General features: G+C 39.1%; 2 protein-coding genes across 2 annotated transcripts; one reads left to right on the plus strand and one right to left on the minus strand.

The window, feature by feature from the left end:
- Positions 1-10,082: 10,082 nt before the first annotated feature.
- LOC119889310 (small integral membrane protein 10-like protein 2A) lies at positions 10,083-14,666 on the minus strand. The gene is made up of 2 exons (XM_038700238.1): positions 14,280-14,666; positions 10,083-11,019 (listed from the first exon to the last, which is right to left on the minus strand). Exons 1-2 carry the CDS (start codon positions 14,457-14,459, stop codon positions 10,999-11,001), a joined length of 201 nt encoding a protein of 66 aa, XP_038556166.1. The 5' UTR covers positions 14,460-14,666; the 3' UTR covers positions 10,083-10,998.
- Positions 14,667-16,250: 1,584 nt separating this feature from the next.
- On the plus strand, positions 16,251-25,410 carry rac1b (Rac family small GTPase 1b). The gene is made up of 6 exons (XM_038700225.1): positions 16,251-16,585; positions 19,249-19,320; positions 19,901-20,018; positions 20,255-20,317; positions 23,462-23,621; positions 23,724-25,410. The coding sequence occupies exons 1-6, from the start codon at positions 16,551-16,553 to the stop codon at positions 23,852-23,854; spliced, it is 579 nt and encodes a 192-aa protein (XP_038556153.1). The 5' UTR covers positions 16,251-16,550; the 3' UTR covers positions 23,855-25,410.
- The last annotated feature ends 507 nt before the right edge of the window (positions 25,411-25,917 follow it).

Below are 25,917 nucleotides of genomic sequence, written 5' to 3' on the forward strand. Positions count from 1 at the left end.
TAAATTTAGAACAGTATGCGTACAGCTGAAACAATTAGTCACATAATCAACCAGTCGAATGACTATTAAAGGATTTTGATATTTTTCATGCAAAAACATTTCAAGGTTTTTCAAAACAAATTGTATTTAACTTTATAAACAAAACAATCAATTTCATGACAAAATGATCATCAGATTGATGATGAAAATAATAATTAGTTGCAGTCCCGAACAAAACACTTAAAAATACACCTCAACCACTCACACCTAAGGACAATTTGGGAGACACCAATAAACCTAGCCTGCATGTCTTTGGAGGGTGGGAGGAAGCCAGAGCAACTGGAGAGAACCCACGCGGACAACATGCAAACTCCACACAGAAAGGCCAGGGTTTGAACCCACGACCCTCTTGCGGTGAGGTGACAGTGCTAACCACTGCACCACCGCACTGCCTGATTTCACATCAATACATAATTAATAATAATCTAATGATATAATAATAATATAACAGTCGGGGAACATTTTTCAACATTGAGTACTTTTAGTTTTAATACTTACAGTTTCCTGATATAATATTTACATAGTTTTGCCCAACATATTCAATGCAGGACTTTTGCTTATAACAGAGTAGCTTTACAGCATGGTATTAGTATTTGTACTTGTGTAAATGTTCTGAATAATTCCTCCAGAACTGAATACCAACATCAACTACTTTCAGATGTTTATGAATACAATTCCACACACACAAGTCTATTTTTTAGTTTTTTGCTGTAAAATACAATTAGCTGGTGGACACTGAGGCTGGCCCCTCCAGGTTTTCTCTCGTGTCTCTCATTGTTTCATTGGTGCAATGAGTTGTGGTCAGCAGGCCTAGGGACAGTACAGGCAGCACATATTCAAGGAAGGATAGAAACATTTGTGGAGAATGCTGTGTGCAAGAGCTGAATCTAACACATGTCCCAAAAGGATCTGGCAAATGAGCTACACATCAAAACACTTTGTAGTAATCCAGAATATAGACTGATTCCAAATTAGATAAGGAGGACTTGTGGACGAGACTCTTACATAAGCAGGGAGAACAATCAGGTTAGGGCATAGTGGGATGAAGTTAACACACACACTCACAGAAAGAGAGAGAGAAAGCTTTGCAGAGCTTGTTTCTACAACACACGGTTTCAATTATAGCATTCCTGCCTCCGCAGAGAAGGAGGGGGTCTCACTTCCTGTGTGCATTACTCCAATGGTCAAGCATGAACAGATGTTTTAATGTATTCAGTCATTTGTTTATTCATAGGTGTCTCTTTTGGACAAATGTTTCATTCTCAGTCCTAAACAAAGTGACATTCTCCAGACATAACACAAATAGATCTCCTGACACTAGTTCTTATAGCTGCAAGTTTAAGGCTATAACTTGACAATGTATTTGTTATAAGTAGAAGAAAAAGCAAATGATTTTCTAATTAATAATCAGGTTGGCTTGGTTTGACTGATAGCTGCTTCTGCAAACATTTGTAAAACTGTCACTTGCAATGTACAAAATCAGTTTAGCTTTTATCGGTTAATATACTGATACCAAATACAAACTGAAATTAAGATGGCGAAATGCTTCACCGTCTTCCAATAAAGAAAAGGTAACAGGGCACAAGCAGAGAGGCTTAAATGAGTCAGTTCACTTTAGCAGGGCCAAAGGATTACACAATCCAATGAACCCTCTCGATCTGGCACGATCCAGTTTGATCCTGGATGACAAGAAATACTGGAGAAACTGGAGAAACTGGAGACCTGCGGCGAGAACCTAAAGTTACACCTGGATAAACGTCCCTAAGGTGGGGGGCAAGTGGGAAAATCAGCTATACAGGAATGGCTGGATGTTTGGGTACATGAAGACCTAACTGTGTGTTTTAAAGGAATCTTAATTCCTGGAGAGGTGTGGGGGAAAACAAAGGAAAAAGTCCACAAAGAGTTTGTTTGCTTGTTTTATTTCTTGTTAAGTTCCAATCTGGTGGTGACTAAGAACAAGAAAACAGGGAAACTGGGAGTGTTTAGGAAGGGGAAGTCTGGGTGAAGCCCCTCCAGTTTGGGGCCCAGGAAGAGTCATTCACACTTTAGTTCAAATAGTTAAGAGATTTTGCATACTAGGTGGATTGATGCAAAGTAGTTATAACACAGAGCAAGTCCTGATTTGAATATTCTCTGCGCTACAAGTGGAAAATAGGTCATATGTATAATGTTGGCGATAGCTTTGGGAATATGGTTAGACAAATACAGTGTTACTGTCCATTTGTGTCAGTGCTGGAGCTGGTCAGGCAGCGCGATCCTCAATGAAAGTCAGATTCAAGTTCCATTAAAAGCAATTATCTTCTTGAGTCTGTCTCTCTGGCACACAAACACACTCAGTACGCTCTATTCCACATAAATGTCATGCTAATGTGTTTATGAGTCATAAGCAAAACCTCTTGCTGTGGCCCAGATATCCTCTGTGATGAAAGGGAATGTGAGCACACAGCTTTAAAATCAACTAAATGTCTGTTTTGTTCGGTCATTAAAACTTGCTAGTGTATTAAAACCACACTGGACTCTTTCATGGCCAAACCGCAAAACGGCCTCAAAGTCTGTGGCTTGAAGTGAACATGTGTGTGGTTTTCGGGCTGTCTGACTCTGAGGGTGCATAACCCCGGGGGGACGCACGTCTGGCAGATTAGGCCCGACCGTCATGGGAAGCGTCTGTGGTACTCCTGACCGACTTCACGTGACCTGATTGAGCAATCATACCACTTCATATGCTCCAGTGTCCACGGCAATGCCCAGAGGGAGATCAACCCTCTGCTGAACCCCCATCCAACCACAACACACACAAGCCACCCTATCACATCCGTAAAACCCCCCATTTATCCCCAAAATCCGTCCCTTCATAATGTAATCAAGTGGAATGACGTTCCATACCTCCGAGGTAGGGAGGAAATTGTGAAATTTTAACATCCACCGCCAGATGGATTGACTCTAGCACCATAATCAGGTCAATATTTCATTATGCCTAATACTTTAGTTTATGACCAAATAGTACTGCAAAGTGAATGACATTCCCGTCAGCCTCCTCTGTACTTTGTTTTTAGTGCTAATTAGCACTTCTTAGCATGCTAACTATGAGTTTTACCTAACATGCTGACGTTAGTAATTTGCTCAAAATACCACTGTCTGTACAGTACAGCTTATCAGATCCGCTAGCGATAGCTGTGGACTCGTGGTCTTGTTAAGTTGAAGAAGAGAAGACGCAGCGAATGTCACCACAGAACAGCTTTGATTAAGGGATTTCAGCTCCCTTTTGTGGGGGATATTATGCTGATTCTGAGGTGATTTTCTTTCCGCTGATGCTTGGGAGTTGCACATCCATCTTCCTCTGTGTGTTTATACCACAAATCATGGCCTTAGACTGTCCTAGACCAGGGGATGTGACGGGGTTCCAAACCTCCATCCTGTTGTGGAAGGTGAGGGGGTTAATCTTTCAGGGTGATGGCGTGTGTGTGACAGAGGTCACAGGAAGCAGAGGTCAGCAGGATATCCTCCATCCTTCACTTGGCTTAATATCCAGCTCTGCATCTCGACCACTTCTTTCCTGCCACCATCTGATCGGAGTGCAAAGTTGAGTAGATTTTCTGGATCCAAGGACACACATGAGTAGAGTCTTTATTTGGACTCTGTCTGCTGGGCACAAAGGCATCAGTGTATACCTGAGAACTTATAAGCTGTGTGCGTGAGCCCCTACATTTAAAGTACAATCCTCCTAGACCTGCTGCAGTTGCATAACGAGCTGCAAAGGTTATTCCTGCTAAGAAGTCTACTACTAATCTTACAGTTCATTCTCAAGCTTTACAAAAGGTTTTACATCCTGTATGTTAAATTGTGAAATCTAAAAACACAAAAGGAACCCCTGCAACATCATCAGTTGCCTGATACGTAATTTCATTGATAACCAATTAAGAGATTTTATGTGTTCAGGATACTACGATATAACAGCACATAAAAGAGTGCAACATGTTGGATCAAACAATAACATGAGAAAAGCATGAAGCATCTATAGCTGAACTATGATCCTTTAATACCTCTTTGTATTTGATATTTGTAGTATATTAAAATTTAGCTGTTAAGTCGAATGCACAGACTAATTTAACCTGATAATTACATTTAATATATTGATGCTGCTAAAATGATGCTGCTACAACAGTAATATTTGCTTTTTTTGTGACAATCTAGCATAAAGCTAGTCGGCAAGTAAGTCAAATGAAACTATAATTCTTACTGGTTTTTGATGCTGTGCACAATATACAACTGGCTGCACTAATCAGACAAATGAATGCAGGAATGTAAATTTAAAGTTCACATTACGAAAACAAAAATGTCACAGTAACACCTCCTTAAAACAAGTGCATATTTGAGTGCTCTTTTGCTCGCATGACCTGATTTGAGTCGCACAATATGATTACAGTAAAATATAACACACACAAATCTCCCTCCTCCACATCCCCCTCCCCTTTTTGCTTCCTCCTCTCTCCTCCCCCACTCACTCACACTCCTTTGATTCAGTTTTGAGGTCAGATTGGAGCTCATCTCAGCACCTGATCTCATCCTTTTTGACGCTTTGCATATGCCTCTCGTCCCCAGTCAACATCATTTAAATCGAAGGTGTAACTCGGGTCTATTTAAATAAACCACAAAGAGGACGTTATGTGCAGTAAGCAAGGCTCTCCGGTGGCAAAACACTCTTCCACTGAAACCTCAAACCGAGGGGAAGAGGGATCAGCATGAATAGTAAATCACAAAGTCTAATGCATCAGAGCTAAAATCATGTAGATTAATGTTTGATTACATTTAGCATTAGTAATCCATGCTCTGTGCATGGACATGCTGTATTAATGTGCGTCACTTATAAACGTCCATGACCGACTGTCAGACATGCTGATGGACATCATGTCTCAACAGAATTGCTGTTTGTTAAGTGTAAACAATTGCAATTTGACACACTAGGAGTCACTTTGTTTCTTCGTGTGGACATCTTGATTCAGCTTTTAAGTTAAAAGAAATACAGGTTTGTCTGAAGTTGAAGCAGTTAGTTGGTCCAGCCTTGTAAAAAAAAATGGCTTTATTTCCTGCTTAGTTGCGAAGCACATAGTTGATGGCAGACAGTGAAACAGAGCTGTGATCTAAAGGTTCAGATATGTGGTGTGGATAATTGCATCGTGATTGGTTCAACTCAGGAAATATAGAAAAACAATTGTAGTTGTTATTGCCAAACTGATTAAAATAATGGATTTGTTGAGCAAAGGAAACGGTGGAGAGAAATGTTTGCTTCTTGCCATGAAGTGCAGTTCAGGAGTTTCTGACTAAAACCTCTTTTTATTTTATTTATTTATTTATTTTTACCTTGTCTTCAGAGTGTCACCTGGTATAGAGGTATAGTCTATGTGTGTTTGGCATCGTAGTTCAAGAAGCCGGGATACACTGTATGATCCTCAATTTATTGTTGTTTTAAAGGAACAGTTTGACATGTAGAGAAATATGCTTATTTACTCTCTTGCAGAGAGCTAGATGAGAGGATTGATACAACATTCATGTGTGTATATATCTATAGCTTAGCTTAGCTTTGCATGAAGACCAGAAACACTAATTATCACACTAATCACACTAATTATTACCCTCTCTTATGACCAGCTCACTAATTATCACGTTATATCTTTGTTATTTGTACACAGAGGACTTTGTGCAGATTTTGTTACCTTGGACATAGCCAGGCTAGCTAAACAAAGCGACTACTGGCTCCAGCTATATATTTACCTTACAGACATGAGAGTGGTGTCAGTCTTCTCATCTAACTTTCTGAAAGTAAGCAAATAATCATGTTTCTCAAAATGTCGATTTTCCTTTAAGTCCGTGAAAGAAGACCCTGATTAAAAATCCATACAAAATTTAGGCAGAACCCCAATAAAACTAATGCTCAATTATATACGTCGAAATAATTGGCTAATATTCACATTTATTTTAAGCTTGACTAAACAAAGACAACTAACCACAGAGTGAGAGAATATGTTTTATTCTTATGAGCTTTATAAAGTTTATGCAAGCTTTTAGAAAGAGAACTACCAGACTCAGTTAACTGAAATAAATAAAGAGCCACCTTCTCTAAGCTTACATGAATTATAAAAGACAACATTAAACTGCTGTTGTAAGAACTCATCTGTACTTGGCAAAAAAAAAAACTGCAAAAGTGGTTTGTGATCAAACCAGAACAAACGCAACACCACCAAAGTTATAAACACTGAAGAACAAAATCTAAAGGCACCAACTCTCAAGATCCCAAACAAATAAATTGTTAAAGGTTTATGAATAATGTGTATGGAATTAAATATACTGCATTGCAGCTTTAATTGAATCCCTGCCATTTCCATTTGCAGTATTATCACTCTTTCACACTCAGCCAAATAAAACACATATGAGCTCCTGCAGATGCCAAAGGCTAAAACGCTATTATCTTTATTCCACAACCCCCTTTTTTGTGAGGGTACAAATAGTGGTTTGGCAAAAAACAGAGTAAAGATAACCCGACTTATCCTTCATCTATAGATCTCTCTCTCTCTCTTTCTGCCAGTCCTCTATGATAACCCTATTAAAATATTTTCCTCTGGCAAATCCCTGAGAAATAAATCCTCTTTTTCCATAAAAAGAAAAGGAGGGGCAGGAAGGTTTGTCTGTCACATGGAGAAATACAGTTGCCTTGGCAACCGCTGATGGTTTTGCATTGCAGCCTGGCACCACAACGACTGGTTCGGGTAAGTTTGTTGGGGACATTTTGTGCTGAGCTAGGGTGTCAGCAAATCTACTTAAAAGAAGTGCATATCCAAGGGAAACAGACTCTTTATATACAGAGATGAATCACAGAGGATGTTTTAATATCTTAATAGTGATGTAGATCTGAGATAATAAGAAGCAAATACACCTTACAGAGAAAGCTACTTTTACATTTCCTTTTCCAGAAGAAGAATGAATTACACATTTTGTAAAAGTATAAATTGTTGTGTGAGAGTCAAACTGATATTATAAATTATGACAAATGAGACAGCAGAATTAGCCGTACAGCAACAGAAATAGATAAAGTTGTTGTTATATTACAGTTGCATTACTTGTGTCAGCCTCCCCTGTATCAGCCAGTGTCCTCTTCTAAAGAAACTGACAGCACAGGATGTCTGTTTTCAACAGATAAGGGAGATGGATCTAGTACTCTGAGCGGCTGCTTCCCCCGTGTGAATAGATCCGGTACTACAACACGATCGTGCTTTTAACCAGCAGAGGTATGACGTAGTAACTGTCTGTCTGAGTTGACTCATTTAAAATTTACTAAGACTTGTTACAGCTGTGACATACACTCTAAGTGATTAATTTCATATTTATTGTGGTGAGCCCATGCTATAATAAAATATTTTAAAAGAAATGTCACAGCTGTTTGTACCACGCAATCTGTGTATGTGAATAGGGAGGTCACAAAAATCCCCAAAGGTCAAGGGGTTACGAAATTATAAATAAGTATTTAGAAGGGGATCAACTGCCAGCTGAATTTTTTGTTTCCCTTTATATAAAAAAAGACGTTTCCACTATAAATTGGAACTGAAAATGTCTCCTAAATGCAGGAAGTGTTTAATGCTCCAATTTTCTGGGGGAGGACACCAGACACCCCGGAAGCAAAGAGATAGACTAACTTCTCAGAGTTAACTTGAATGTATTAGTTTTTCTATATACACAGGGCTCTGTTTCAATGTGTTTGAGAGAGAGAGCGAGAGAGAGAGAGAGAGACAGAGCACAAGCAGAGGTGCTGAGTGAATCTATATGCAGCTCTACAATGAATTATGATTGTACATTAAATAGTATATAGCATGTGGTGGTCAGCGTTGATATTGTGGCGTGTTGCCACAAATAAATCATTTATTGTGGTGCAGATAATTAGTGTGTGCAGATCCTAGAGACTGTTTTGATGTCATCTTAGTTCTGATAGTGAGTTCACCTGAATCGCCTTAATATCGGCACATGAAAAACCAATCGCTGATCATCCCTTCAATCATCGACAAGCTATCTAATCGCCAGTCGGCACAAGCCTAATCACCACCACAGTTTAATGTCACCAGTTGTTAGCTCAATTATTTGTCACCAGTTTTTCAAAAGATGCATGCGAGACAGGGACCAAGATAGGAAGTGGGGCCACAGAGACTGCTTGTGAATAATGCCGAGAATTGCTACACCTCTGGCCAGACCTATCTCTACACCTAGTCAAATTTAAGATTTTTCTTCTTAAAGACCTTCTTAAGACCACTATGAATGAAATTTAAGACCTATATCACTACATCAAAAAAAGAAACATACAAAGGAAATCCAGTCACAAAATTACTTGCAGAGTAATAAATGTATTCAAATTAGGGTTGAGTGATGTCTACAAAATTGGCATTGGACGATGTCAACAATGACACATCGGGATGGACGATTACATTGATAAGCTATGTAATTAACAAGTTGGCATGCAGCGCACCTGCTGCCTTGAAAGAGCATTATGCGTTGATATCCACAAAAAAAGATGTCTTTTCAACGACTTTTTGATTTTGAAATTTAAGACCTTTTAAGACCCCCCGAAACCCTGCCCTTGGGAGGCTTCCGGAGGTTGGCCAATCAGAAAAAGTAAGGATTTAGGGAGGGGGGCCTTAAAGAGACAGGAGCTAAAACGGAGCGTTCAGAGGGGGAATGAAGGCGCAGAAGCAAAGGACAGTATGAGAAAAATAATGTGTTACAGCATGTAAACATTTTCTAGTAGATACCAAAAACAAAAGTATGAACCTGAAAATGAACATAATATGGAACCTTTAAAGAGACACTTTTTCTTATCATCAAGTTGTACTGCAACCTTTACGCTGAAGTTTGGAAGTTGGGCTAGAAGAAGGTGCAGAACCAAGGCCGGTAGAATCATAAAGGACTACAGCCATCCAAACAATGGCTACTGCAGTCATAGAGCCAGAGTGGGGAGGCTAAAGATGAGCTACTTCCTTACGGCCATCCGAATTCTAAATAAGGACACTGCCAGGGCTCCTGACAGACTACACATCCTTTGTAGACAATTACCACCACCCTTCTCCCGTGTCTCTTTATTATTTACACCATATTTAATATTTGCAAATATTGTCTTATCTTTTGTTGTATATATTTTCTTTGCTGTGTTTACTGTATTTTTGATATTTTGTCAAGCACAGTAGTGGAAGGTGTAACAAAGCATTTCACTATCTGACAAATAAAAGCTTGAAACTTTGTTGGACATTTCCACTGAAGGTCTAATCAGATTCGAGGAGAGCTTGTGTTACAGCTCATAAAAAAAATATTATTCAATTCAATTATTCAATATAACTGGCTGATGACTTATGTAACTCAACATTTCTGATATTTATTAAGAGTCTCAAGGAACTCTTATTCATTATATTTGGGGCGAGTTCTGTTTTTTCCTTCAGTTTTACATTCTGAATCTTGAGTTTACTGATATACTTGCTTTGAAATAGAGAAACACTGATGTTGTTTATCTCTCAAATACAATTTTAAAGCACAAATCTGATCCTTCAAGATACGGTGATGTTAGGAATCTTTTCCTGTATGAAATGTAATTATATGCCTTGAAAAAAATTAATGGTACTTTTACTATTGTGCTATTTTTAAAAATGTTTGTATGTTTCTTGATCTCTGGTTCTCTGTGTGAAAATGAAGGAAATTTCTATTTAAATTCTATAAGTAATATAAAAATTCTATTGTATTTGTAAGAGGAAATAAAAGTAAAGGAGAAAATTAAGGAAGTGGAAAGGGGGGGGTTTGCCACATTGTGCTGTTTATATGTAGTTCAAAGACTGTAATGTATAAATTTAAAAATAAAAGTTACTAAAAAGATTCTTTGTAATACATTGTACCAGTCTCCTCCTAAAATAGTGCCAAAAATATGTGAAACTGAAAGGGATAAACTCTTTTCAAAGGGCAGTTAAGCAAACCTAGAAAATGAATGAATTATTTATTACAATGACAGAAACGGCTCAGAATGGTGATTTCATTCATTTAATACTTCCCTTCCATACCATCAATTCTGTGACTTCAAGCTCCCCGCCCTCCCCACACACACATTTTTTTCCCACAGAAATAAAAACACGTCACAAATGCAAGTAACATTTTTCATCACCGACGCCTTATTCCACGTGCCACTGACAATACAGAAACACGAGTGTGACGACCTGTGTGTACCAACACATAGAAGACATGCAGTGATTCCCTTTGAGACTGCATTTAATAACAGACTGTAATTTCCAGTAGAACAGTTGGTAGCAGTGGTAGCTGAATGATTTCCCCTAAAACCTCTGTGTACCGCTTATACAGCTAACCCCAAACCTCAAATAAAGTATCCAGGCAGCATAGAGGACAAAAAAAACATGCTTGTTTGTGTCATGCGGTGCAGATATTTACTTTTATAAATTAAAGTGAGATGTTTACACTGAGCGCCTTAAACATACATGTAAACAGTAGCTCCAAAGTGACAATCATCTGTTTTCATGATCAAGTCCACGCCACTGTCCTCGATATCCAGAAAGAAAAGGCAGTGAAATTCACCCTTCATCTGACACAATCTATCCAGGGCGAGCGGCCACCGAATCTCAGGTGACAGGTTAAAAGGGTGAATGTGAGGCACTACCACCACCCCCACCCTGACATATCACTGCTCAGCCCCGGCTCATTTTTGCAGACATCACTGCCGTCCGTCCCCTTCCTGCAAAAGGCACCGGGCTTGTGTAATGAGGGCTGACCGCAGCAACCAGCCGTGTCACTCTTTTGCATTGTCACACCAGTTTGCAGAATGAAGTGTCCTCTTCCTCCACATCGCTGCGCAGTGTCAGTTTTTATTTTTAAGAGGGCTGAAACATGGCAGTGCTCACAGTTTGTTGTCCAAACACAGGCAGTGGAGATTCAGTGGATTTCAATGTGGACCTGTGAAGACATGAGGAGGTTGTCAGGCAACACAGTACATGAATGGAGAAGACTGATATCTATTTTGGCAAATCCAAAAACATGAAATCATGAAAATGTTAACAGGTCATGTTTGTTCAAAAAGAGGTAGTCTCGGTCCGGATCAAACTGAAGCATGGTTTGGTTTGTTTCTAGTGTGAAAGCATTTTTTAGATGGTTCGGACTTTCAGACTATTTACCATGGACGTCATTAGGCCTGTTTTAGGGGGGCTGAAGCCACCCTAACATGGTCCTAAGCCCCCCCAAATAATAATAATAAAAATAATTATTAGATTTAGAGTTCTTTTTTTTTTTTTAGAGATGGTATTTCTTTATTTCACATTTACATGAGCAGCTGGGTAGCATTTAAGTCACAACCTACAGAAGAACCACGTCTGGCCTAAGTGAATTCCCTCCATGCAGCGTTGATGTATCTAAAAGCTAACATTTCATGGGAGTCGGGAACCATTGTATGTGGGTGGGACAAGATCAATGATATTGGACCCACTCACTTTTACTGTCTGTAATTCAGCGCATCAGTTTGTTCACCTTTCAGAGCGTCGTCAATCAAATCCATTCAACTTGAGAAATGCACTAATAGATTAAACTCTATTCTACAGCCGTCACTTTCACATTGACGCTTCTTCAAATCCGTTCCACTTGGCTCATTTAGAGTCCATATAAGTTAAACTCCATTCCTTGTTTTCACTACTCGCGCCTGCTACATTGCCACCACACAGCAACGTAAACAAAGCATTTTAGCATACCTGCTGCTCTGGTGTATTATTCAGCTCACATACTAAAGCTGCTTTTTAAGTGAACATTCACCTGATGCTTTTAAAGGCATCATGTAGTCTTTGTTGCAGCATTGAATTACACTAATACTATGTTGTTATAACACAGAGTTATCTGACATTTTTGCTAGACTAACGTTAGCTAGATACAGTTAAGTTAACATTAATCAACTAGAGTTAGCAGCTCTTTGAATCCTGGTCAATGAGAGAAGCTAGCTGTGGTACCAGTGCTAAATCTGATTCAAAAATAGACTGGACAAATCATATCAACAATTTGTATTGACTCAGCAGGGATGATATTCCATGAGAAAGTTGATCTACTGGAGAAACATATCTGAAAGTAACACAGAATGACTGAGAGCTGCACTGACTTAAGTATATATTTGCATTTTTTAAATTAAAATAATACATACATCATATAGTAAAACCTGTTCTGCATGTACATTGATGTAGAAATATGTTAGGCCTATTAGGTAGATGGCTACAGTAAAGAATCTCATAAAGTCATCTTCTCTGCACAAAAGTTATTGTTAAACATGGTAAAACATTAGGAAGTATAACCAACAACACTGACTGACTTGAAGGTTACCAACTGATGTAGGGGTACACAGAACTAGTAAAGTAGGTTATAGGCTATTTCTGTCAGTTGTTGCAGTTAAACTGCCATCCTTTTAATTAACACCTAAAACACTGCTGAGGGTGCAACTGGCCATGGTTTTAGTTCACTTTCGGCGTCATGCACCACTATGCACCTGGAACGCATTGAGGTCGAAGTTTCAACTGGGAAATATCCCAGTTCCGACCGGTCTCATACGCGGCATAAAACGGTCTCCTCAAACGGAGGTGCAGAAGGATTTCTTGCAGTCTTCTCCCCCTTTCCTGCCGGTGTTATACCGAAACACCGCTGACGATATAGGCATAATTTTCGCACATGGAGGACAGTTATTTGACGAATTTGGACTACCCTGTCCCAACCTTTTTATGTACAGTCTATGGTCCCAACGCGTCGGTAATAGACGCACTGAGATGAGAATGTGTTGCGAGTTAAGTTTGCGGTGCAGGTAGTAGGCTAATGCCGATATATATATCCCATATAGTGAAAACGACATCTATATATTTCTCATTCAATCATTCTGGCCAAAGCTCCCCGTGGAACTGTTCAACCAATCAATGTCAAGTAGGTAGGTAGGATATAGGGAGACGCAGCCCACATGGATGATGACGCAAGTCCCGTCTTGTAGCCTAAAGTCCTTTGCTGCATAGGTGAGTGCAGTGTGAAACCAAACCAAAACTAACCGAATGTATCAAAACATGAACTGCTGAAAGCAGTGGAACAGTAATTTGACGACCAAGCACTGAAAGCGGTTGAAGTGTCAGTTAAATTGCAAACTATTAAAGTTAAAGCAATGGAGACAGTTGAGGTGTCAGGTGGTATTTAGGCCTAAGCATGGACAGCGATTAAAATGTCAGTTGCCATTTATGGAGTAAAGGTTAGCTGAAATGTCAGTCGATAAATAAGATCTGAAAAATTCCTTTAATTGTCTTTAATTTTTATGTCAATTATTGTTTGTTTTTTCTCTCTTTTTGCACTGGAACTGAGCTACCATGCTGTACGAAACCAATTACCACCATCACTGCATGGCATATGCAATAAAGTTAATACATCTCTGGCAATAATAAAGTTTCTATTTATCTATTCTATCTATCTGAAACAAATATACAAAAAACTATTTTCTTTCTTCTTTTTCTACTTTGACTTGTTTCATTTGAGAGCTAGGCCCATAAATCAGCAGTCAAGTTGCAAACTTTAGCTTGTTGCATATCAATCAAAATTGCAGTACAGAAATGCCAAATTAGCTTTAAGGTAGTTTAGAAACTGTACACCATTACGTACATTTTTTTCGACTGTAAAATATGTATCTGAAAAAAAAATCAAATTTAAAAAATCTAAGGCATGCATACATTTTGTATTTAGTCCAATATTCTGCATATTAATACATAATAATAAGTTGTTGCAGCCCTAATTAACTTATTTAGAGAATCTAATATTCGTTTACCCTCAGTGATGTTATTGAGGTGGGTATAATATTAGAAACACCTATCAGCATAATGCAATACAACATAACAGCAGTAAAGTTCTCTCTAAAACAGTTTCTGCACAAACTAAACATTAATACCTTCATGAAGGGGGGATTTATCGCAGGACTGTTGTATTAGACCCAATAACCTGACGACTGCTTTAAAATGGAGTTATAATCCATCTACTACTATTTGGAGAGGACAGATCTTTAAAACGCATCTCAGTTTGCACAATGTTTACAACTAACTGAACATAAAGGCCCTTTCCCACCAGCTGATTGCATTATTAACATTAACAAGCTGGCTGGCATTTGACAGCTGGCAGCTACCTTGTTTTACTCAAGGAGGAGTGAGTGTTTGAATAATTACCTGTAGTCTGACATTAAATATCATCGAAGCAACAAGGTAGATGTAGGGGAATCTGATTCGCAGTCGCCAAGCGAGATCAAAAAATATCAACAAAGTCCTCGTCAAGCCTTTGGAAAACACTCCGTAAGTCCGACCAGCGGAGCCCGAAAATCGGAGCACTAAATAAGACAGACCCGCCATACAAGCGCAGTCTGCCCCCGCGGTTTCTAATGTTACTGCGTCAGCTAGTGAAGCGAACAAACGAGGAAAGTGGTGGCTGATATGTAACAGCTCATGTTTCTATCGCTGACTGACACCGAGCTCCATTGTTACATTGGCTGGTTGTGTTGGCAGAGCTGCTCCACCCCGACAGCGCTACAGATTCCTGCTACGGTCAATGGGAGGACTCATTACGGTGTGACACACACGGAAGTTACTTTTTAGAGGGACATTCCGCCCTGACCTCAGACTCTCAGGCTGATGTTTTTTAAAACTGTAAACCAGATAGTATTGTATGATTTAAATATATAAATATAAAAATAACTACATATAGCAAAATCTAAAATATTATGCTAATAAAATATTTGGAATACCTTCTTTCATACAGTCTGTGGTTATGCTACATGCTTATCAATATATTATATTATGTATATATGAGTTAATTATTGGCAAAAGTGTATGTCTGGAGTCAGTCCATTACTTTTTATGGATGGGGATTTTCCCCATTAATAACTGAAAAAATCATTTGTTTTTTAGACAAATAGTTTTAAAAATGTATTTTGGGTTGCTACAAACAATGATTTTCATTATAGATTAATCTGAGGATGTTTTAAATTATTATTGATCAAGCAATCATTTATGGTCTGTAAAATCACATTAAAGACAGCATCACAATTTCCCAATATCCAAGGTCATGTCTTCCAATATTTAGTTTTATCCCACCGTCCAAAGTATTAAATGAAGAAAACAGAAAAAAGCAGCAAGTGTCGCTTGCAAGTGGACGCTTGGCATTTTTGCATCATAAATGACCAACAATTGACTACTTATTAAAACCTAAGGCAGTTAACTTTCTGTCAATCGACTACTGAATTAATCAGCTAATCGAATATATTTATTTCAACACTAAATATCTTCATCCTGTAGTTTATCATCTCTTTTATCATTGTCGAATAATCAGCATCCATCCAGAATATGTTGTGTATATACAATATAAGATCAAATGGCAAAGAAAATTAAATATTCAGTCTTAATATCCGACTTAATCCAACACAGGTATTACAGGACGTAGTGCAAAAAACGGAAAGGTCATGTATCAACTAACTCAATATATATTATAACCACACAGCAATAACTTATGTCAATTCAATTCTCCACAAAGAGGTACCCAAAAACATCTCCATCAGGCAAGGGTTACATCTGGTATGAGATTTCTGATCAACTTATTTAAGCATTTTCCTGATTATTTTTTCTCTGACAAAAGTACTGCAGCTGAACCTGTTTATGGCAGACGCAACCATGATCCTAAAGTTCTATCATTTCTCAGCTATTTTGTAGCTTCAAATAAAAAAATACACCTTTTTATTAGAATCAGACTTTTATACACATATACATATACATAAGCGCGGCCCGGCAAGCCTTTTGTTTTACCTTGAGAGTCACCTGATTGTCTGTTGGGAACAGTGCACAGCCTGGAAGACAGCGTTCAGGGATACGGCCATTTTTACCAAGCGCTTTCCTCATTCCGTGTCACACTCTGAAAAGTCCGTCTTACTAGTTATTTTCTTTTATCTTATTAAAGTGGCCAAGTTTGAGTGTATTTTCAAAAGACTAATCTCCCGGCACATTTTGTCTGATTACATTCTCTGTATTGAGACGAACAGGTGAATTGCCAGGTGCTTGTTTTGAGGACGTTTCAGCTCGTCAAAGTGTCTGTGGGCGGATGTCAGCCCAGCGCGCCGGAAGCACCAACTGGTTGCGGTGGCTAACTTCATTTTTTTTTTCCCTTAGGGGTGGTGGCCGCTGTTTTGCTTCATAGCTTTCCAGATCGGCCAACGAAAGCATGGGAATGTTGCGAGCGGATTTCTGAGCAAACTTGTTTTAAAGTACTATATAAGTTACTTTAAGTTTCCCAGAAGCTGTTCCACTTCACCGGAGCTCCGCTGCACCCTAAAAGGCCGTCAGCCGACCGCAGTGAGGACGTTTCACCAGCGAGAGATTCCGGACAAAGGAAAAGAGTCTTGTTAGCTAGCGTTAGCTGGCTTCCGGGCTAACTTAGCTTTCCTCTGCGGCGCAATGCAGGCCATAAAGTGTGTCGTTGTCGGAGACGGGTGAGTTAACCCAAACGAGCTGACTGCTAGTGTGTGCCTCCCGCCTGGTGTTTAACTTAAACAAAGCGGTGTCATCAGACCAGCTAACGATGAAGCCTTTTGCTTCTGATTTCTCATAACGGGTTAGCTAGCAAGCTTTAAGTTTCACTACCTGTTTATGTTCGCCGTTACGTTAACTTGTATGGAGTATTATTGACATGGCAAAAAATAAAATAGCCATTATGGAAGTGGTTGGCTTATCTTTGACTGAAGTTATCCCGGTCACCGTGTTTTCCTCACTCTTGGGTGAGTCAGACTTCACCTATCCCGCTTAACCAGGTCTGGGTTGACTTTGGAAACAGTTCTGAGATTTGAAGAGTTCATTTAGCGCCTTGTTTGTGTCGGTCACTTCGTCTGTGTAACATCAATTCAGTGTTGCGTTATTACACACACGCGTCCTGTTTTGAGCTTTTTAAAAGTTAAAAAGCTGCAACACTGGTTGGCTAAAACTGACTTTCAGATGTGTAACAATATGTGGGAGGAAAAGACACTGTAGTAGGGTGTGGTGGATACCACAGCAGCAGAGTCACTGATGGACCTATGACTGTGTTTGGTTTATTATTTATGGGAAACCTTGAAGTAGTGTAGGGTTCATACTGAAGGATACAACGCTTAAGTTTTAATTTTGCACCTCCTCCAGTGATCCTGTGTGCATGTCTTACAAAAACAAAATCTGCTTTTGAAGGCTGTGTGAACATTTACTGATTTCTGAGTGTTTCTATGGTTTTGCACAAGAGATTGGCCAAATGCTTAATTGAGAAAATAATTGACAGATAAATCAACAATGAAAATGACTGTTGCCCTTGTTGTGAGGTTACTACATTAGACCCAAGCACAGTCGTACAAAATAGAAAGTCTTGTCCATTTGTGGTGTGATGAGACTCTTAGCTGATGAGACACGATATTGGGTTCACAAGAATGAGACGAGATTTACTATATTTTTAAGAAATCTTCAGAGCCAAATTATATGAACATTTTGAGCATTAAACACTTCATTTCCTGCATTCTGTTTATTCTGTCTGCATCAGTTATGCTGGAAATGTTTATATTCTTGTAAAACACTAAATTCAGGTGGCAGGCGACAATTCATATATAATATACTGTTATATAAAAATATAACAGTAAGGCTCTCAGGCATTCTGTGTTGCTTTCAGATTTGTTTTCTCCTGTAGATCAACTTCTCTCATGTAATATCATTCCTGCTGAATCAGCGCACATGTAGGCGAGATTTAGTCCACCCCCCCTCTTTTGTGTCTTTTGTTTGGGGAAGTAACCTCTTAATTAATTAATTATAATTCCATTATTAACTCCTGGATTTTAGTAGCGCCTGTGTTTCAGCAGGTTTTCTGCTCATGTTCAAAACATCCTGCACATTCAGAATCTCTCCCATATACCTGTGCTCTCTGACATGTCAAGAAAAAAGTCGTAATATTATGAGACTAACGTCATCATTTAATGAGAATTCATAATGTTTTTTAAAAGTCTACCTGCACTATACTCAGCTGTGCATTACGTTATTGCTCTGCGGTTGTGGTAGTATCCCCTTCGACCGTCTGACAGACACAGATCCCCATTTGGTACTGTATATTGGAATGAGCTAAGGAGGTGGAAACTAACTGAGAACACTTCTGATCAGGCAGAAATGTCACCACAAACTATGCGTGGGTGATTTTCTCTATTTTCATATGGTCTAATCATGGCTACTTGAGATATCCGATTGGCGATCTGATCACCAGGGTGTTACATTGCAGCATGCCAGTGAAATGCCAGTAAGGAAGAAATAGGCTTATTAGCTTTAAGAGAAACGAGCAGAAACATCTGTAAATGCACAGTGCATTTTTCCCACGGAATTAATGTGTAACTGTGGTGCCACACGCGCGCGAGGGGGGTGTGCAATTGATATTGACTACCAGCTATGTACAGCGTGCTAACCTTGACAACCCAGCTGTATTCTAATGTTAACATAGCTATCCTTATTAGCTAGGCTCCTTACATGCTTGCTTATAACTTATTTGAAGGTGGGTCTCCGACATTGACAGCATTGTGTTAAGTAAATAGATAGACTAACATGACAGAGTTAACCTGGACGTATTACACCGGTTCCATTTCAATGTGTTTAAGAGAGGAGAGGAGCAAATCTATACACGGTGATTTTTAATACAAGTGGCGGTCAGCGTTGATATTGTGGCGTGTCGTGGCGCCACAAATAAATCCATGAATGGGAAACACTGCAGTGTGGTGCAGATTCTAGAGACTGTTTATGTCCTCTTAGTTCTGATAGTGAGTTAGTTAAAATGGCCTTAATATTGGCGCATGAAAAACCAATCGCTGACCATCCCTTCAATCGTCGATAGCCGATACAATTGCCAACCACCAACCCACACAAATGTTAAAAATTGATGTGTGGTGTGATTGCATGTGAAAAGTGTCAATTGTGAGTCTCGTGAAACAGGTTTTCCCCTGTGACGTTTTAATGTAGTCACACCCCTAATATACAGTCATGCTGAAAATGCACAGTGGCTTCTTTTTGTGTGCCTGTTGGGGGTTTTTTTGTTTGTTTTTTTGTTTGTTTTTTTTGTGGGGGGTGAAACCATAAACACATTTCCTCTCCTTCTCCCTTCCAGAGCTGTGGGTAAGACCTGCCTGCTCATCAGCTACACCACCAATGCGTTTCCTGGAGAGTACATCCCCACCGTGTGAGTATGTGTGTCTGCAGTCCACTGTGACTTAGGCATTTATTTATGTAAGACTATCAACACTACAACACACACTGGAAGTCTTATCAACACTAGCAGTCCATCATTTATCTCCACCCTTGTTTCCTATACAGTCACTGCATAATTAAGCTGGCATCTTACTCTTCATTTGCTTTCCTTCCTTCCTAAAAAGTTTACAGGTTATCCTGTTGTTACTCTAACGAAGTTAAATATTATTATAAATATTAAATATTCTTTTGGGGGGAAATGTTACGGGAACCTGCACCCTATCTGATTCTAGGCCAGCTATGTAAACTATGTTGATCTGTATCACTGTCTGTGTGGCATGGACTGGCTCAGCAGGCGTTTAAGTTACCAGATTTTTGTTCGGCAGAGCCAGATTTAATAAGCTGAGTCATTTTCAAGAGAGAGCTGAAGAGGGAAAAGGCCACAACAGATCAACTGAGAGCTTGTTTTCCATTTTAAGGCTTCAGTTTAATGTTTTTATTTTGCAGCATTAATATTTTATCCATATACTTTAATCCTGATGAGTTTATTCTCGCGTTGTCACTTCTGTCAGGTTCGACAACTACTCCGCCAATGTTATGGTGGACGGGAAGCCGGTGAACCTGGGCCTTTGGGATACAGCAGGACAAGAAGATTATGACAGACTCCGCCCACTTTCTTACCCACAGACGGTACAGTTGAAAAAACAGACAATGCTCTGTTATGTTTCACCTCTTGTGATCCCTTTGATGTTGGTGGTGCCCGTTATATAATCCATTTGGGTAGTCTGGGTGCCTTGAATGAATAAGGAAGTTAGAGGGAAAGAAAAACACAGCACCTTTGTGCTGCTTAGTTTCTTGTTCCTATTGTTCTTAACAGGAAATGATACTTACAGGCTCTGATTGCGTTATTTTCTGTTTCTTACCAGGATGTGTTTCTCATCTGCTTTTCACTTGTGAGTCCCGCCTCGTTTGAAAACGTCCGTGCCAAGGTGAGTTGATGCATTACCAGCATGGTAAAGAGCATCTGCGTGGGTCAGTTTTATGTCATGCATTTATTAGCTCAGAAATATTGATCTAATTCTTTACAGCTGCTTTATTAAGATTTAAAGTGTGTTTTTGTCACAAAGCAGAAGTTTGTAAGTATATTTTTTATTGCATTTACCTGCCTGATGGAGTGTGATGGGGAAAAACACCAAAAATTACACATTAACTGTGGTTGGAGAACCTGCCATCAGATTTTATGGATGACACTGGTCTGGTTGAGAATGTCTGTGCCATCTAACGAAATAATCCCAGGCGTAGGCTATGTGCCATTGTGAGCATTTATACTTGTACGTTGGTGTCTGCGCCGCTCAGCAATTACACGGTCAACCACTAGTTTGCAGTGAGGCTTCTGTGTTCCACTGTGGTGAGTTTCTGTGAACAGCAGTTACTTTTAGTGAAATTACTAAAAGACAGAAATGAGAGATGTTGTCGGAGGAGATGGAATGTGTGACCCTTGAACCGGTTGAGACAGACAAGCCAGAAATGCAACGTTATGCCGACCCAAATACTTAGCATAGCGTGTGTCACTGCGATATGTAGTTATGTTTTTGGGGAAGTTCGTGTAAATGTACAGTGTAGGTTATATGGCTACTTTGTAGGTTATGGCATAGATTCGAAAGAGAAGTATACATTTACCTTCAGATTAAACAGTCAACTCAGCCATTGAAATAAAGCAGTCAGCATTTCTACAGAATTGTTACATGATGGACAAAAGCACTGTGCTGACAATAAAGTGAAGCATTATAACCACCGACTGACGTGTTTACTAATTAGTTAAATCACTTTGTTCTTCATGAGAATTATTTTGGCAATATAAGAAACCATTGTTACACAATTGGTCCACACTAGGTTTAAACAGGGCCTTTTAAAACACGTCACCCCATCAACAAAGCCTCCTACATTATAATTCAGCGCTGTTTGGCCCGGCTTATCTTCACTGTAGCTCAGAGTAACATGAGACGTCTTTTGTGAATGAAGACTTTATAGGTGAGATGATGACTATAAATTAAAAGTATGCCAACCGAGCAGTATCTGCACACTGCCCATTAGCTTCCAATCAATTAGAAATATGCAGTCAGATTGAGTTTTTGTTTGTTTGCCTTAATTTTGCTGCAAGATTATCTGTTTTTTTTGTCTGTAGCTATGGCAGCAGAAAAAGCTGCACTCTTAACTGCTTTGAGAAGTACCGTAAAACTTGAATTAATAGCAGAGTCCCAAATAGCCCCCTATCCCATTTACTGGCCTGGTGTGGGAACACATTTTGACAAATAAACGCCTGCCTCAATTTAACACCTGGTCTGGTTTTTATAGATTAATACAAATATTAATGTTTAAACGTATGATCAATATGTTCGTATGAACATGCTACACATCGTTAGATCGGTTAGATTCTCCACAATTCAATAGTTCAGTTCATTTAAGGGAAACGAAAAGCCCCAAAGTCTAATTCTTATAAATTTACCGGTGTAACCTGCCTGGTACAACAGAGGAAAGGAAAAAAAAAAGTGATGACTGCCGTTACCTTTGAAGCACTTGTTAAGTCTGTTCCTTGATTATTTATATTCCTTTAGTCTGTAAGGGTCCACCCATCAAAAGAATCAAAACAGCTTTTCATAAAAATTAATCCAAGTTGTGAATCCTGTCATGTGAAGTCTATCGCTCTCTGTCTGCTAATTTCTCTCATCCTGCACCGTGTTATTGTCGAGATGTTACTTCAAAATAAAAGTGCATAAGCCGTCTGTCGGAGCTAGATCAAATCAATGCCGTGTATTTGATAATTTTTATACAAGTATTATTCTGTTTGAAATAAATGAACTGTTTGATAGTGGTTTCAGTTTTGTGCAAAAGGAATTAAAGGCCTGTCCCAAATATAGACAGTCAATTTAGTGATTTTATCAAATAAAAGCCTTGGCTATTATTCAAAGTTTTACGGTAGTTGAGAATTAGTAACTCAAGGTAAGCCGGACTAAAGCTAAAGTTGCTTTGTGTTATGGGACTCTTGTCGCTTGAAGTCATTGTCACAATAACAAGCTGAAACAATTTTGCAAACTGTGCTGTAGTTTGAATATGCATAAAGTTCTGGTTTGCAGCATTTAAAGTAGCTATAATCAATATTTTTATATTAACAACGGATCACATGACTATTTGTATGTGAAGGGCCGAACCACAGGAGATAATCTGACCCCAGTTCCCATCTACGGAGGGTCTTTTCAGCTCAGTTTTTGGTTTTCTGACCCACGACTTAACTGTTTTGTTTCACTCTCTCCAATGTCATAGCTTAATTTTCAGCCGCAGCAGGCAGCTGCAAAAAGGCTTTGTAAGGCAAGTTTATTTGTATAGCACATTTCAACAACAAGGTAATTCAAAGTGCTTTACATAAACATAAAAGCAACATAGAAATATAATATAAAATAAAAACAGGATCCTTAATGAAGAAAAAAATCACCCTTTTCTTCTGCCTGCTTTAGCTGTAGTCTCTTACTGAAACTCCCTACTGTGGGGAATCTTTTTGCTTGTACTCTTTTACTTAGGGAGTCTAACCCTAAGGGGATTCTAACCCTTATTCCTTATATACAGTTGTCACTTTAAATCCAGATTGGTACAATCGAAAGAGCTCTCTAAGCTTTTTAAATAGTGTTCACTGAAAATCTAAAGGAAAAAGAAATTTTGTAGCGTCTTCACCAAATTTATTTCTGTAAACCCACTGTGACCTACCTGCTCAGCACCAAATAGCAGACAGAAAAAGGTAGCAACTAGCTGGTGAACACAGAGGAGCATTTAGCAGCTGAAGAGCCAAATATTTCCCTCAGGAGTTTGTGGAGACCAAAAACCGAGCTGGATGAGTGAATACTGGATACAAACGAACCAAATAAATGCTAATATTGCTTTTTGTGTCTGCTGTATGTGTGAATATATGTCAGTGTGTCAGGGTGTTTGTTTGCTTAGTTTGGTGTGCTGCCCCCAAGTGCCCCCCCCCCCCCCCCCCCCACCAAAGAAGCAGACCATTCTAGAAATTGCATGTTCAAGACAACATGGACAGGTCTGGAAAGTCACAGCCCTAACCTCCCACTGTTATCATCTCTGTGCAGTGGTACCCTGAGGTGAGACACCATTGTCCCAACACTCCCATCATCCTGGTGGGTACTAAGCTGGATCTGAGAGATGACAAGGACACCATGGAGAAGCTGAAGGAGAAGAAACTCTCTCCAATTACATATCCCCAAGGACTGGCAATGGCCAAGGAGATTGGTAATGACACTTGACAGCTTTACTGAGTTTTCATTTACTTTTTTTTTTACCCTGCTGAAATATTTAAAGAAAAAGAAGCTAAACAGTGCCCCCCCCCCTCAGGTTCCGTCAAGTACCTGGAGTGCTCAGCCCTGACTCAGCGTGGCCTTAAAACTGTGTTCGACGAGGCCATCCGGGCCGTCCTCTGCCCTCCACCCGTCAAGAAGAAGGGGAAGAAGTGCACTCTCCTCTAAGACTTCCTCCACTGGGGAAACGGTTACAGGGGAACATGACCGCTAGTGGTGAGGGTGGCTAAACGACACAGGAGAAACACACCAGTATACACACAAAAACAATGTACTTCAGATTCTTTCCTTCCATACGTGTAGCTACAGAAGTTATACCAACTGTTTTTCATGAAAAATTTGACATAGGGTCAGATTTAGGAGAAGGGGTTGGAAGGTTATAGACCCTAGTTCTTTCCCTACAACATATACTGTATAGACAAGTGAAATGAAATTCTCGAGGCCTTCTAAAATGGATTGGATGTTTTTGTAAAATGGACTGTGGAATGTTTTCAATTTGTTCTTCCACTGGTTGTCAACCTATTTTTGTTTACACTCTTGTTTTTAGTGGAAGAAATATTGCCAAATACATTCTGCAGACGTGCTGTATGTTTTAGCCGAGAAGAAAAACCTTTCGTTACATTGTCTCAAACCTTCAAAATACCGCTGACAGTTTGCTGTCCTGTGCTGCTGTTTGTTCAGCTCAGTGATCAATGGCATTTTATTAATTTTCAGTTTCACTGTTTGCGAGGGGCCGTCGTGTGTCATGGCACTGTCGACAAGGAACTTGAACTAACCACCTGTGAAGTTCTTTCTGCCTCAAATTAGTTGTTTTCAGTCGGTTAGCTTACATTCCTAGCACATGATTTATGTTGATTCATCCTCGCGGGTTGACTGACGCCTGAGACAGGGAACCGATCTTCTGACACCGACAGTGCTATTAATTCCTGGACAAAAATCTAAATGATCCAGTATTTTATGTGTGTGGCTCCAATTGGACCTGTCAAGTTTAAGGTATTGTTATCTTAATTATTATTTTTTTCCCTCTCTGCAATATTTCCCCTAGAAGTGTCTCACCTGTGTAGCTGCCCAGGAGTGCAAAGCTGAAAACTTTATTAGATATTGGATTAGAACTGTTTAGGTGTTTTGGTGGCGGGGAACAAGAGCACCTTTCATGCTCTGTGGGCATTTATCAGAAACCTTTTGTGCAGCACATTTTGATTTTTAATAGCATCACTACTGGCTAAGCAATGTCACTAAGAAGAGCATTAATGCCTGCTAATAACAGTAACAAAGCTACTGTCAGTTATGGTGTAGTATACAGTGTACTTATCCTTTTTGTTATAATCATGTGATTTGACTATTTTGTATCTTTCTTCACAGAAGTTACACTTCACTCACTGTATTGTCAAACTAACACTATGAATATCCTTTTGTTTATTACCTCTACAGTTAACGCTACCTTAATCTCCCTACAAGCCTAGCTTTTTGTAATTAATGCTGATAGCATGTATGTGCAACATATACTGAAAACTAAGATTAGAATCGCTACGGTTATATTTTTTGCCTATTTACAAAATGTATTTGAACTACTAGATCAGGGGTTAAGTACATGTTGCTCATCTGTATTGTATTCAGACATCAAGCTGTGCTTTAATTCAAGCCAATGTTGTGACTCTTTAGTTTTATGGATAAAAAGCTATTGTCACTTTTTTGAAAAAGCCAATAAATTCAATTAAAACATACTATTCTGCTGCTTTGTTTGAAAGTGCAGACTCCATTTTCCTGATGCAACACATGTACTACAAACATAAAAATATGAAATAAGGGTTGACTGACACCTGTTTTGTTGAAGCGTGAAATAGAGCTAACGCTTCACTTAGACTTTACTGTAAAATGTAGATGCAAAGGGTGAATTGGAGGTTTCAGATTAAATTCGGTGACAGAAACTTGCAAATGAAACAGCTCCTCTGGAACTAGACCTATCTTTTACTTAATTATGGTATAAGTACTAGTGTGAAGGAAAAAAAAAAAAAGTTGCACGTAAAAGTCCTGTATTCCAAAATGTGTATTAGTATCAAAATCAACTAAGTACCAAAAGTCCTAGTTAATCAGAATAACCCATTTCAGAAAATATTACTGGATTATAATTATTGATGCATCAATGTGTACATTTTCATCTTACAGCTGAATCGTTGGAGCTAATATTAATTCATTTATATTCTGCTGGGTAGCTTAACCTATAATAGTGT

Source organism: Micropterus salmoides, unplaced genomic scaffold (genome assembly GCF_014851395.1).
Source record: "Micropterus salmoides isolate LMB-PRFRI ecotype aquatic unplaced genomic scaffold, ASM1485139v1 Ms_hic_scaffold_10, whole genome shotgun sequence".
Taxonomy (NCBI): Eukaryota; Metazoa; Chordata; class Actinopteri; order Centrarchiformes; family Centrarchidae; genus Micropterus; species Micropterus salmoides.

Bases quoted from the DNA above. Each gene is read 5' to 3' on its own strand.
- LOC119889310 (XM_038700238.1), bottom strand. From the start codon at position 14,459: ATGGCGGGTCTGTCTTATTTAGTGCTCCGATTTTCGGGCTCCGCTGGT. The intron at 11,020-14,279 runs GTAATTATTCAA...ATGTCTTCACAG, and splicing joins TATTTAATGTCAGACTACAG to GTCCACATTGAAATCCACTG.
- rac1b (XM_038700225.1), top strand. From the start codon at position 16,551: ATGCAGGCCATAAAGTGTGTCGTTGTCGGAGACGG. The intron at 20,019-20,254 runs GTACAGTTGAAA...GTTTCTTACCAG, and splicing joins CACTTTCTTACCCACAGACG to GATGTGTTTCTCATCTGCTT. The intron at 20,318-23,461 runs GTGAGTTGATGC...ATCTCTGTGCAG, and splicing joins TTGAAAACGTCCGTGCCAAG to TGGTACCCTGAGGTGAGACA.